Below are 13854 nucleotides of genomic sequence, written 5' to 3'. Positions count from 1 at the left end.
CAAAGAGAGAGACCAAGCAAGTAATCCAGCTCCTACTGAATGATACAACTAAAATTACAGAAATAGTAAGTAATAGCAAGGAAATGCGTTACAGTATCTTTTGTTTTAGCTTGTGAATTTTCCCTATGCTTAGAGGAAGGTTTATTCCTGTTTTTTTGTAACTTTAAAGTTTTGCCAAGAGGGGAATCCTCTGTGTTTTAAATCTTATTACCCTGTAAAATTATCTTCCATCCTGATTTTACAGAGGTGTTTCTTTTACTTTTTTTTCTTTATAATAAAAGCTCTGTTTTTAAGAATCTGACTGGGGTTTTTAGTGTCCTAAAACCCCAAAGGTCTGGTCTGTGCTCACCTTGTTTACTCTCAAGCCTCCCCAGGAAAGTGGGTGAAGGGACTTGGGGGGATATTTTGGGGAACAGGAACTCCAAGTGGTCCTTTTCCTAAATCTTTGTCTAACTCACTTGGTGGTGGCAGTGATACCGTTCCAAAGACAAGGAAGAATTTGTGCCTTCAGGAAGTTTTTAACCTAAGCTGGTAGAAATAAGCTTAGGGGGTCTTTCATGCAGGTCCCCACATCTGTACCCTAGAGTTCAGAGTGGGAGGTAACCCTGACACCGGCTTTTCCACACAACATGGCTTCTAGAGCGGAAGGGTGCAGAGGAGCATTGCCCCGGTACCATTACCACAAATCACCAAAGCTTGGGTCACAGGTGGGGCTCAGCTATCGGCCGATGAAGTCACATGAGCCTATCGGTTAAAATGAAGCCGCCACAGAAGCAGGTACGGGTGGAATGGGAGTGATGGCCTGGCAGGTCCCTATGACTGGGCTTGGGTCTTCCCCAAGCAGGTCCTACACAGCGCACTGTTGTCATCGCTGCATACCCAGTCACAAGGATCCCTGCACAGCTGGGCCTTACTCCAGCTGTTCACCTGTGGCACCCATGGGCCCCGGGGCAGCACAAGAGAGACTGGCCGGACAGCCAGAGGCCATTGTCCCCCTCCCTCTCTGCATGGCTCCAGGACTAATCCTGGCCCCTCTGCAAGGGGCTGAGCTCAGTGAGGTGACCAGGGCAAATCCAGCCAGCCAAGTTCCCCAGCAGGGGCAGAAAGGGAGCAGCACTGTAGTGAGCTCTGCTCCAAGCCAAGAACAGAGGGGAATGTGTGCTCAGCCCCCCAGCACCAGAGTCCTAATGCAGACAGGCTCCAGCAGCCGCCAGAGCACTCTCTAAGCCTGCTCAGCACCGGTCTGCACAACGCAGTGTGAGAGATGCCAGCCCCTTGTCTACAAGAGTGTTCCCACCTTTGCTACCTCCAGGGAGCTGCCCCCAGGGGAGACCTCACAGAAATAGGTCTAGTGGAGACAAGCCTGGGAGGGCCCCGCTCCCCAAGGGCAGGCATCCCCAGTGCTCAGCAGGGTATTGAGACGTAGCTTCTCCAACAGGGCCACCAGACCACAAGCCATCAAGGGAAACAGAATAGACCAATGCTAGGAGAAGGAGTCAGGACTCCTGGGTGCTATCCCCACTTGTTCCAGCGACTCACCGTGTGACCCTGGGTGCAGCACTTCACTCCTTTGTGCCTCAGTTTCCTCATCTGTACAAAGGGGCCCATGACGTTGGCCCCATAGCACGATGAGATTGCAGGAACGCTTGCAATGCACTTTGAGATCCTCAGTGGGGCAGGGCTAGAGACAAGCAGAATAAACCTGTCCCTGCAGACAGGCAGAGTCATCCCCTGTGGGCAGCACCAAGAAGCCAAGCTGCTATTCACAGCCTACCAGGGCAGCTGCTGTCAGCAGCCCAGAAAGCACCCAAGGAAGCCAGCATCTCAAAGGCCTCATGTGTTTCTGAGAAAAATTTCCCCCTGTTACTGGAGCTGGGCCGAGCCAGGCCCCCTGCTCCCCCTCCCCATTGCATGGAAGGTGTCTCTGGCAGACCATGCAGAGCTGAGGGAGGCTGAGGGCCTGCTCCGAGCTGCAGAGCAGGAAGCAGCCTGCAAAGCCCGCCCTGCAGCTCAGAGGACAGGCTGCATCCCACACAAGCACAGAGTCCTACCGGTAATTCTGCATTATGCAGGGAGGCGAGGCGGCTCGCCTGGGGACAGGAAACTGCACCCTGCTCCCAGCTCACCAGGCAGAGTGGGCGAGCTACCGCATTCCCCGGAAAAGCACATGCTGGGCACAGAGAGGCTGCCCGGCTGGTGCCCTCTCCCCATCAACCTCCACAGGGAAGCAGATACCTTAAGGCCCAAGAAGCCTCTCTATAACCACTGCCAACTACACACCTTCCAGCCAAATCTCTGCCACCTCCAGCACTGGGGGTGCCAGCCCTGCCCTGCAGACACAACCCCCCTGGCCCCACGCACATCCCGAACAGTAACTTTTCCAGTTCCCTCTCTTCCCTTCACCCTGTGGCTCCTGGGAAGCCCCTAACCGGAGTGCTTAATTTGTGCCAGCGCTGAGCCTCAGCACCTCTGGGCTTGCTGCATTAGTTATCAATGTAAAAAAACTGCTTGAGCCCCGGCACCTCTTCCATTACAAATTAAGCACTGCCTGACCCCAAGGGCTGATGGGCATAGCTGTTGCTGATGCACACACACGCCATCACTAGTGACACACAGAGTGACTCACTAGGTAGTGACACACGGCGCTCCTGAGATGTTCTGTCCCTCCCCACCAGCACTTCCTGCTCATGGCCCCTAGGGTGGCACAGTGCGCCCTATGCAATCACAGCAGAGCCAGTGCTGCCAAAGTGCTCTCACCAACCTGCCCAAGGCACAGCTCCCAGACCACTTGGGCCTCTTCCTGCAGCCCCAGCATTGCAAGCGGCTGCACTGGCCATGCTTAGCCAGGCCTCTCAGCCCCGCTCCCACCTGTGCTTGTGATTATCACTCCCTACACACAGCCCAGCTTCCTCCTCAGGTCCCTTCCCGTCCTCCCTGCTCAGCAGACCTGTGAATTTCATTACCGAGCAGCTCACTCTGTCGGATCCTTAACAAAGGTGTTAAACATGCCCCAAGCGAGCTCCATGCGACCTCTGCAGCAGCTCGCCAAGTGAATGCCAAGCATTACCTTTAGCACCGTGCTGGCTTCATCCCACCTCTGAGCTCGCAGGCCAGCTGATTGGACTCCATCTGCCAGAGCAGCTCTTCTCAGCCTGTTCCTGCTTCCTCGCCTCTGAGCCAAAGTCCTGGAGCCGGACATAGCACTGACCGTTCAGGACATCAAGGAACGCTTCCATTGGCAGACAAGGAGGATGGACCAGTGCACTGCCCTGGGACACAGGAGCCCTGGGTTCAGTTCACAGCTCTGCCACAGACATCATGCATGACCTTGGGCAAGTCACTTAGTCTCTCTGGGGCTCAGTTCCCATCTGTGAAATGGGAACTCCAGCCTTGGGAGGAAGGGCAGCGCTATACAATGGTAAATGCATAAAGACTGTGCGCAGCTCAGACACTTTGAGAACGGGGGCAGATAAATACCTTCCAGAAACAGAAAGCCCAGAGCCTTCACTGCATCAATTCCAAGACAGATCCTGCCACTGCCTCCACCCCCACCCAGGATTACAGTCACACTGATCTTAGCCTGCCTGCTGACCAGAGGGCAAAGCCCTATCAGTCCAGGGAGAAGCCGAGAGGAGGAATGTGGTCCCAGGCTCCATGCCAAGGCCCCATCCCCTGCTGGTTTCCCATTTCCCTTATTCCTGCTGGTCTGCCTGGTGTCTCACATGGCTTTACAGCCTCTTCTCCCTGTAGAAGAGAGAGCTGGGGTTAGAGCCCTGGGCAGTGGGCTCAGCTGTGCAGGGGATCGACCCACACCAAAGCATGTTCCATGGTCTTGCCTTGGTGAGAAGCTGCTGTGCTGGACAGGTACCCAAGTGACCAAGCCCAGTGAGGGGATCTGGAGTGACCCTCCGGGAATTCCTGTGACTGGTAACACTGTGCTCCAGAGAGTAGGATTCAGGCAGGACCCCTCCTCCCAAAGACATGAAGGAATCTCCCATTTCTCCTCAGCCCTAAGTACAGGTCCTAACTCCCAGCCCTCATCTGCAGTGAAAGAGCCGGTGGGGGTGCTGTGATCCGTCAGAGTGGATGGGGCAGCATTGATGCTGTGGGGCGCATCACCTTAACCCTGCAGCTTCCCAGTCTCTGAAATCCAGGTAATGTCTTCCTGCATTCCTAACCCCTGCTGGTTCCTGTGATGGACTGTGGCCCAGGAGTCACACTGAGAACACATCTCAAACAGGACTTCTACTTGGAAATTCTCATCTGGGGCTTCTGACACGATATGCAATGACCCACACGAGTCCCGTAGTGCTGGCACTAGCCGTACATATCAATACCAGGAGTGGCACACAGAGAGGGACGGGAGGCTCTGGTTAATAAGAGCTTGTGATTGTACAGAAGAGGGGAAGAGGAGACATGACCTGATGTTCTCCGGGCTCCCAGGCTGGAGCACCTTCCCGGGTGTTTGGTAGAGCAAGACTGGTCTCGCTGGCACTCACAGAGCTCTTTGTGGCTACAAACCCAGCTGGCCCTGCAGAGTCAACAGCTTTTCACTGTGAAGGTCTTGGAGCTGGTTCTTGGTGTCTGGCACTGGATCTTAGCAAAGGCAGGGCCTTCCATGGGCACTGCCTTCTGCTGCCCTACGTGGCCCCAAGAAAGCCGCACAGGCAGCTGTAACTTAGAAAATAGATCGGGGAGGAGGGAAGGGGGCTATGTTGCATTTCAGGACCCCCTTGACCAAACAACCCCAATTCACACGGCTCTCTGTCCCAGCCCTCGGGCTGCCACACCAACTTGCTAACTGAAGCGGACATGCAACACAGATTGGAGTGGGGAGAAAACTGGGCTTTCAGCAGAAACGTTGCTGCCTCCTTTCCTGCCGTGTCGCCACTGCTCCTCCTTAATAAACAAACCAGCCTGGGAAGGACGGGATTTCATTTTCATTAATGCATGGAGGAGACTTTTCCACTCCAATCTTCCAGCTGGTTTCTGGGTTTATCTACCCAGGAAACGTAGACAAATGGACCTCGTCCTAGCCTATCACCAGGGACTCCCCTCTCATCCCCACAAGCAGGGGAGCCCTACATGTTGCAGCAAGACTCTGCAGCGCTCTGGGGCACCAGGCCAGGGAGCCTGTGGCAGGTTCATTTAAATCAAAGTGCCAGGTTTTAATTAAATAGGAAGGTGAATAATGCAATCGGCAGAGCACTCCCTCATGTTATTTGGATATTAAATTGAATGCTTCTTACCCTGTGTCTCCCCATCCTCCAAACACACACACACATTCATACTGCACAGCCTAACTACACCGCAGCAATTGTCATGGGGTAACCAGGGAGGAAATTTAGCTGAATGTTTCTGCTACAATGACCAGCACTGAAATAGTTAATGTTGACAATTAATTTGTCATCTTTAGGATAGAGACTTAAACTGTCTATCTAGAGACACGAGGCAGCTCCCCTGTCTCAGAGCGATTGTGTCAGGCTCTCTGCAAAGTCAGGCAGATGTTACTGAACATGTAGCACTCAGGGTACCTTGTCAAGATTCTCTTCACAACCAGGACTAAAAAGGGTTAGTTTATTAAAAAGAAAGCTCAGATTCAGGAGAACAACCTGTGATACCTGCAGTCCGAGCAACACTGCAGCCATGCCGTCATGTGATACAGTCCTGCACGCGCTGGCCTCCGGGCAACACTGCAGCCATGCCGTCACGTGATACAGTCCTGCACGCGCTGGCCTCCGAGCACAGCCACAGCGGCAGTCTGAAACATTTCTGATCATTCACTCTGACTTCCTGCATTGAGAGGCCAGACAACCTTATCCAGTGAACCCTGTATCAAGCTCAACAGCTGGTAGGCGAGTGACAGTAGATCTTTTAGCGAGAGACACCCAAACCTGCTGTAAAGACTCCAAGTGATCGAGAATCCACCACAACCCTGCTCCCATGGTTAATTATACTCACCACTAAAAATATGCACTGTATTTTCAGTCTGACATTGTCCAGCTTCAACTACCAGCCTTGCTCTGCCTCTGGCTGCTAGATTAAAGAGCCCTCTGCTAGTGAAAGTCTCCTCCCCGCACAGGTGCTTATAGACCATGAGTTAATCATCTCATACCCTTATCTTTGACAAGACAGACTGCGCTTTAGTCTCGCATTATAAGGCAGATATTCTTTGCTGAACGCTCTCCAATTTTTCAACATTCTTTGTGAAGTGTAGCTCCTAGAACCAGAACCAGAACACAGTAATGGTCTCACTAGTGTCACATACAGAGGTGATCTCTTCTCAGTATTCTGGTAAAAAAATCCACCCCTCTCCCCACAGATTCACATGGTGAGCTCATGTTCAGTTGTTTATCTACAATGACCCCTAAGTCCTTTCCAGAGTCCCTGCTTTCCAGGATACAGTCCCCATCCTGTTGGTATATGGCCTGCACCCCTTTGTCCTAGAAGCCCGATCTTGCATTTGGCTGGATTATAATGCATGCTGTTTGACTGCACCCTGCTTTACTAAGCAATCCAAATGGCTCTGTCACAGGGACTGGTCCCCTTTGTCATTTACCACCCAACCAATCTTTGTGTGTCTGCAAACTTCCTCAGCAATGATAATTGATAAAGAAATTGAACAGCCCCAGGCCAAGAACAGACCCCTGCAAGGCCCCACAAGAAACTTCGCACTCATTGCTGATTGTTCGTTAACAACCAATTAGAGCGATCTATCAATTAGCCAGTTTTATTCCATTTAAAATACACCCTCTGGATTTTGTAGAGTGCTTGTTTAATCCAAATGGTATGTGGTGCTAAACCCAAGCATGTTATTACATCCACACAGTTACCTCTATCAACCATACTTGTCATCCTGTCAAAGGGAGATATCAAGTTCATTTGACAAAAGCTATCTCCCGTGAAGCTGTGCTGATTGGCTTTAGTTCCGTTTACTGGGGGAAATCCCGTGTCAGCGGTTCCACTGTGTAGCCCAAGACTGGTGGCAGGCTGTCCCAGCTCCTGTCCCATTTACCCTTCTTAAATACTGGCATGACTGTGGCCAGTCTCAGCAAGTCTCCTCCCATGCTCTCCCAGGAGTTTGAGGCTCTCTCTTCCCCAGCCTGGGATTATTTCTCCCCCACGCAGCCTCTCTGCTCCCTCCCATGTTACCCCAAGAGTTATTCTGTTGCTCCTGCTGTGGCACCAGATGGCTCTGCACTAAGCTCCTGCTGAGCACCATGGTGCAGAGCAGGGTGAAAATGATGGAAGCCCGGGCAGTCCCTGTAAGATCAGAAATAGATGAGGCTGCCCTCCGGGCAGTGGCAACACACTGCTGGGGAGCGTACGTAGAAGGAGGCAGAGTGAAGATGGTGGGATAGTGGTGACGTCCTGCCTAATTCCAATCCCTGAGGAACCGGCACAAATGCCATGAAGTACAACACAGGACAATGTAGCGAATGAGGCTGCCCATTGCTTCGCGCCCCTGACACCCTGCCTGGACAGAGCACTAACGCACCCTCCCGGTCAGGATCAAACATGGCCCCACAGCACCGGCAGATGGGGCATGACACAGACAAAACGGGGAAGCTCTTGTGCTACCGAGCAGAGATTAAAGGAGAACCAAAGTGTGACAGGCCACTTGGCTCGCTGCATGGGATAATGCTAACAGAGCTAACCGTGCGGCGCTGAGCCTGCAGTAGGGTGGAAACCAGCACTCAGGCAGGGACAGTGCCTGTCTTTGCACTGAGCACACTGCTGGAAACAAACAAGAATACAGTGGGGCTGGTAAAGGGGACCAGCACATGCAAAAATCGAGGCTTCGTCTGCCACCGCACTAAGCAAGGGGGCCACGGGCCCAAGGCACTTGCATTTCATCCAGCACACTTACCCTTCTGGGGAATCTACCTGTTTAAGGCGAGGAGGTGGTGGAGGCTGCCAGAGCCACTTCTCCCTCACACAGGGAGCTGCTGTTGACATTTGAGTGGCATGTTCTTGCTGTCAGGACAATGGATGGAAGGCGTGACACTTCCAGCCTTAGCTCACACATAATGCTGTGAGCTATTTCTGCACAAGTGCAGCTCTAAATGAGATCGCAAACAATGGGAGGCAGCATCCCTCTGTGGAAAGGCAGCTCTCGGCTTGCCAAAAGGAACCCCACTTGGCCAGGAGAAGCCTCTCTGCCAGGGCAACAGCCCTCAGGTCAGCAGCTGAAAGAGACAAAGCCATGCCCCTTCCACCACCTTCCTGTACTCCAGGCTGCGCTCAGCAGCATACAGCAGGCACAGGGGGCTCTGGCAGCTCAAAGTTGCACTCACAGAGTGCCCATGCGAAAACAGGGCTGGCCTCAAAGAAAATGAAGAGGTGTGACTGGTCAGCGACTGTGGAGTTAAGCTGATAAGGAGGGGCTGTTGCAATCCCTTCTCGGACCCACCTCCACGGGCAGACCCGTGCATCACTTCCAACCACCAAGCCCACACGTCATCAAGCAATGACTCACTCTCAGCCCCTATCTGGCAAAGCCCCTCTGTGCAAGATCAACTGCAGGCTGCGGTATCAAGTAGCCATTAATAGCTTACCCATGTGTGGCACCTATCCCACTCTGCCCCTGCCAGAAGACCTGTGTCCCTGGCGGAGTCTGGCTCCAGGACGGGCACATAGGTGCTGGAACTGGGGGTGCAGCCACACACCCTGGTTTGAAGTGGTTTTCAGCATATACAGGGTTCACAGTTTGGGTCAATGGCTCTCAGCACCCCCACTAGATAAACTGCTCCAGCGCCCTGGGCGGGCATGCTAGGAGCACCTGGCAGGTCGGTGGAGCTCTTGGGTCTTTGCTTCAGAGCGGCTCTGCCTGGCGAGCAAAGGGTTAAGCAATCCTGCCGCTGTTGCAGTCTCTGACGGGACCCCGCCGCCCGGCCGCGCCGGAGCAGGAGCGGAGTAAACAAATGCGCAGAGCAACATGTGGCCTAGCCCGTGCCCCCCGCTCGGCCTCCTTCCCGCAGCTCCCCGCCGGCCGCGCACCGCAGCGGGGTCACCCAAGGGCGCTCGCTCGGGCCGGGTCCCGGCCGCAGGGACTCTCCGCCCCTGGACAGGGCGCCGCGAGGGGCTCACTCCCCCGGCACCGCAGGCTGGCTGCGGGAAGCCACGGGCGCCGCGTCCCCACGAGCCTGGCCCCTGGCCAGGGGCTCAGAGCCAGCGAGCCCCGCTCCCGCACTCAGCGGCGAGCCAGCCGGGGACGGGACGATCCTGGGCAGGGCGCGGGGCTCTCACCTGCTCCGGGGCGGGCTCCTCCGGCGCCTTCTCCGCCGCGTCCACCTTGATGAGCCGGTGCTTGGGCGAGCCGTAGCGGGCGTCGGGCGCGAGGCCCCCCGGGCCAGCCCCCGTGTAGGGGTCCTCGAAGTCCCGGTCCCGCTGCAGCTTGTAGGCGGCCAGGATGTCGGGCTGGGCCGCGGCCGGGCAGAGCGGGGCGGCGGGGGCGCCCCCCGGCGGCGGCGGCGGCTGGGGCAGGCCCGCCCGGTAGTCGGGCTTGGGCGGCGCGGGCGGCGCGGGCTTGGCGCTGCGGAAGCCCAGGTGCTCCCGGAGCCAGCGGGCCATGCTGCCCACGCACTGCGGGGCCCCCCCGGGTCCGGGTCCGGGTCCGGGCCCGGGCCCGGCACGCTCCGAGCCGGCCGCGGCTCCGCTCAGCAGCATCGGGACGGGCGGACTGAGAGCGCCGAGGCGGTGGCGGCGGAGCCCGGAGCCCGGCGCCGGCCGGGGAGGGGGGAAGAGCGGGGGAGGCGGCCAAGGGGAGGCGGCCAGTGCCACCTGCCGGAGCCGTGGCGCCTGCTGCACCGACCTGCGCTGCGCCCTCGTATCCCGCACAGCCCTTCCTGCGTCCCCGGGCTCCTGCGCCCCCCAGTGCCTCCCGCGCGCTCCTCTGCTGCATCCTTAACACCCCCCCCCCCCGTGCTCCCACACCCCGGTACTTCCCTGCACGTCCGTACTGTACCCCCAGGCTCACCTGTGCCCCACACTGGTCCCTGCATGCCGTACACCCCAGTGCACTCTCCTGCCCCCTCCCCAAGTTTCTGGGTGTGTCCTATCTATACAACACCCATTTCTCACACTACCACCTCTGACCTATAACCCTCTGGTCCCCGTGTACCCTGCTGTGCCCCATCCTTGCATCCGCCAACACCCGGCTTCTTGTGGCCCCCTACATGCTCTGTACTCAAATACTGCTCTGTGTGCCCCCTGCCTGAATCCACGTACACTGGGCACTCTGGCACCCCCTCCACATCTCCCCTCAACCCAAAGCACCCCATCTAAACAACGATTGGTGCAGCCCTGGCACAAGGGTCACTGGCTACCCAGGGCCACACAGGGCCAAGGACAGTCCTAGGGGGTGGGGTGAACTCACAGTGTTAGAAATGTTTCAGAGTAACAGCCGTGTTAGTCTGTATTCGTAAAAAGAAAAAAGAAAAGGAGTACTTGTGGCACCTTAGAGACTAACCAGTTTATTTGAGCATGAGCTTTCGTGAGCTACAGCTCACTTCATCGGATGCATAGAAATGCTCCCTCTGCCACAACACCCCTCCCACTGTGTGCCCCATGCAGGGCAGCTGGCACCGGAGCTGCTATCTAAGGGTCCTGGTTCTGGCTGGGCAACTCCTCTGTCCCCTGCCCCTGAGGTGATCACTGTTACTCCAGGTGCTGTTGCCTTGGGGAGCTGGCAGGGCTGGTGACTCAGACAAGACATGACGCTGTTCCCTAATCCTTGGGAAAACACCTAACTTGCCCAACACGCTGGTGAGTGAGGGACCAAGAATGTAGGTCTCTGAATCACACTCAGTTTTCACTTGGAAGGGCTTCTGTAACTGCTCCAGTGATGCCTACCTGAGTCTGCCAACAGCCTAGCAAACGCTGTCTTAGTCACCTTGATGGGCGTTTATTCTGAAACCTAATGATGGAGACGTCAACTGAGTTAACTAGCAGTTCGCTGCTGAACACTACAGCAGAACATGCTTCTCCCACAACCCCAAACAGCCTCCCAGGGCCACCCCCTGTACCACGCTGCACCTCAATGCATAAATCTGCAACACATTGAAAATGTGGGAGCAGCATCAAAATAATTGGCCTGCATATCAGATTACACCAGGGAAGTCTCACTGACTGCATCAGTCACTTGCATATTTAGTTCGACCACAACGTGCAGCTGTGGACTTGCCCAAAGCTGCATGCCATTTGCTGCTCGGGAGCACCACAGAATATAGACTCCAGGGGTCCCACTACAGAAGTCACATTGGCCACAGCGTACAGGGTCCCTGTCTCTCCTTCAGTTCTAGAATGCAGGAGTCATGGAGCATGCGCGCGCGCACACACACACACACACACACCAGCTAACTGCTTTGAAATGGGTTCTGTGGCCACCTGCCAAGGCACACAGTCTTGCGGTGGGGCTCTGCAGAGGCACTGGCTTGCAGCAGAACTCCCTTGGGTGTGCCTCTCCGGAGAGCTGCCTTAAAAGTGCTTCTCGAGACGCAATTGAAAATCAGTTTGATGGCATCCTTCTGCTCGGTGTCTGCAAGAATACCATTGTTTGCCACCAATGGCACATGGCGTCTTCCCACAAGGGAAACCCAGAACTGAAACAGCAGATGTTGCAGAAGATGGGGCATCAGCAGCATTTTAGGGTTGCAAGGGGGGGCTGTGGGGGAGGTTTGAGGGGCATTGGCGGAGCTGAGCGGGAGCCCAGGGCTGGAATAATAGAGGGGGTGTGGATCTGGATTGAGGAGCACTGGCAGAGCTGGATGGATGGGAGCCTAGGGCTGGAGTAGCAGGGCAGGCAATGCATACAGGGCAGAGATTAAAAGAATTGGCTCAGGAGTGAGGCGCTGCTATTACAGACCCTCCAGGGAAACTGGAACTCCTCCTTTGAGTTTAAAAAGTCCCCTTCCCTAGTCACTGTCCCAGTGGAGGAGCTGGACTGAGTAGAGCTATTCCGGGGTAGTTTGCACGGCCAGAGCCCCCTGATTCTCAGGACAGGGGCTCGCAGCTCGAGTCAGGATCATACTGGAGGTGACTAGCCCCTCCCACCAGCTGTGCCGCAGCAGCTACGCTTCTATTTTTAGTGTGCCCCCTCGATCAAAGCCAGGGCCAGATTAACTTTTTGTGGGCCCGGTGCCAAACATATTTGTGGGCCTTCATGGGGCAAGGTGCAGGGGGGTGGGATGGTCGGTCTCCAGAGTGAAGGGCAGGCGGGGGGAAATGAAGCACAGCGCGGCGGGAGCAGCCCCACTCCGTGCAGCCCAGCAGGAGGGCACGGTTTACAAATCTGCAGCTGCCAGAGGCACACTGGTCTGCCCAGCCCTATGCTACCAGCAAGCCCCTTCCCCTTGAGGGCAAGCCCGCACCACACCTCCCCTGTGCCCAGTGCCCCACCCTTAGCCCAGTGCCTCCTCGCCCAGAGACCTCCACCACAGATCTCTGTGCCCAGCCCCCACCCCTCCCAGAGACCTCCCCCGCTGGCCTCCCACCACAACTGCTCAGCACCCTGCAACACCACACCGCTTGCCCAGAGCCCCCCGCCCATAGAACTTCCCACCACCTTCCTCACAGCCCGCCATCACAGCTGCACAGCACCCCATATTCCTGAGGGGATTCTGCACCAAAAAATTAAAAATACTGTGCACAATATTTTAAAATTCTGCACATTTTATTTGTCAATAAATAAATGTGGAGGCTCCCTCATGGCAGTGGGGAGCACAGGCCACTGGTTGCATGGAGGTGGGAGATCACCCTGCAGCCTCCCCCAACCCTACCCCAGGACAGGGACTCGGCAGTGAGGCTGCACCCGACCCTGACACAGTGCAAGGGCCAGGCCTGCCCCAGAAACACCCTGGGGCCCTGCCCCCCTATGCCAGGCGCACCAGATGTGGGTGAGCAGGCTCAGCCCGGGAGCAGGATCCAAGTGCAGAGGGACTTTGTGTGGGGGGATCCAGGTGGGGGTAAGAGAGTTCTCTGTGGGGCAAGCTGGGTGCGGGCAGCTCAGTGGGAGATCTGGATGCACAGAAGCTCATTGCGGGGTTCCAGGTGCAATGGTAATGGGACTCTGCAGGGGATCCAGGTGAAGGTGTTTGGGGCTCAGCAGGGGGAAGGGGGTCGAGAGGCAGGGGAGGTGGGGTTCATTTGGGTGGGGGTGCAGGTGGTTAGGGCTCAGTGGGGAGGATGTCTGGGGCGGGGGTTCATCAGGATCGTACAGATGCAGGGGTGGTGGGACTTGTCAGGGTGAGGGTTCGATGGGCCTGCTTAACAGGGGAGCCCCAGCTTCTGCCAAGGAGATGCCGCATGCTGGGCTCCAGTGTCCCCCCTGCCCCTGCTTCCCCTATCCCCTTCTCTTCCCCATCCTATGCCCCTTCCCCACTGCTCCATCTCCTCCCTATCCCATCCCCTTCCTTCCCCCCTGCCCCTGCTTTCCCGTCCCCTTCTCTTCCCCATCCCATGAACGTTCCCCACCCTCCATCTCCTCCCCATCCCATCCCCTTCCTTCCCCACTGCCTCTTTCCCCCGAGCCCCAGCCTGCCCCAGCCCTTCCCCACCATAGGCACTCACTGTTGTACAGAAAACAGGATGGCTCCCAGCACACAGAAGGGGAGCTCAATCAGCACTAGGACCCAGAAAGTGGCATCTTCTGAGCAGCACCCTCTTTCTTTCAGCTGCTTGCAGAAAGCGGGGGAGGCAGTGGCATGTGACTCCATGTGGCCCCATGCCTTGCCTCTGTTTGGGGGCACTGCCCCCCAAACTAAGCTCCGGGGCGTTCTCAGCTGCCATCCCCATCCCTTTGCTTCTCGGTCACTTTTGAAAGGCAAGCAAAGAAATCTGCAGGGGATCTGTTTT

At 56.3% G+C, this 13854-nt stretch overlaps 1 protein-coding gene across 4 annotated transcripts in view; it reads right to left on the bottom strand.

The window, feature by feature from the left end:
• Positions 1 to 9669, bottom strand: part of SHF (Src homology 2 domain containing F) — a 63458-nt gene extending 53789 nt beyond the window's left edge. For 3 of the 4 annotated variants that reach the window (XM_074965982.1, XM_074965983.1, XM_074965981.1), the window contains exon 1: positions 9250 to 9573. In XM_074965982.1, coding sequence (XP_074822083.1) covers positions 9250 to 9573 — 324 coding nt within the window. Of the gene's footprint in view, positions 1 to 9249 lie in introns of all 4 variants that reach the window. The other variant, XM_074965980.1, reaches the window with a different exon arrangement.
• Between the last annotated feature and the right edge of the window lie 4185 nt (positions 9670 to 13854).

Source organism: Natator depressus, chromosome 10 (assembly GCF_965152275.1).
Source record: "Natator depressus isolate rNatDep1 chromosome 10, rNatDep2.hap1, whole genome shotgun sequence".
In the NCBI taxonomy this organism is placed as follows: domain Eukaryota; kingdom Metazoa; phylum Chordata; order Testudines; family Cheloniidae; genus Natator; species Natator depressus.
This window is presented reverse-complemented; position numbering and strand designations above follow the sequence as displayed.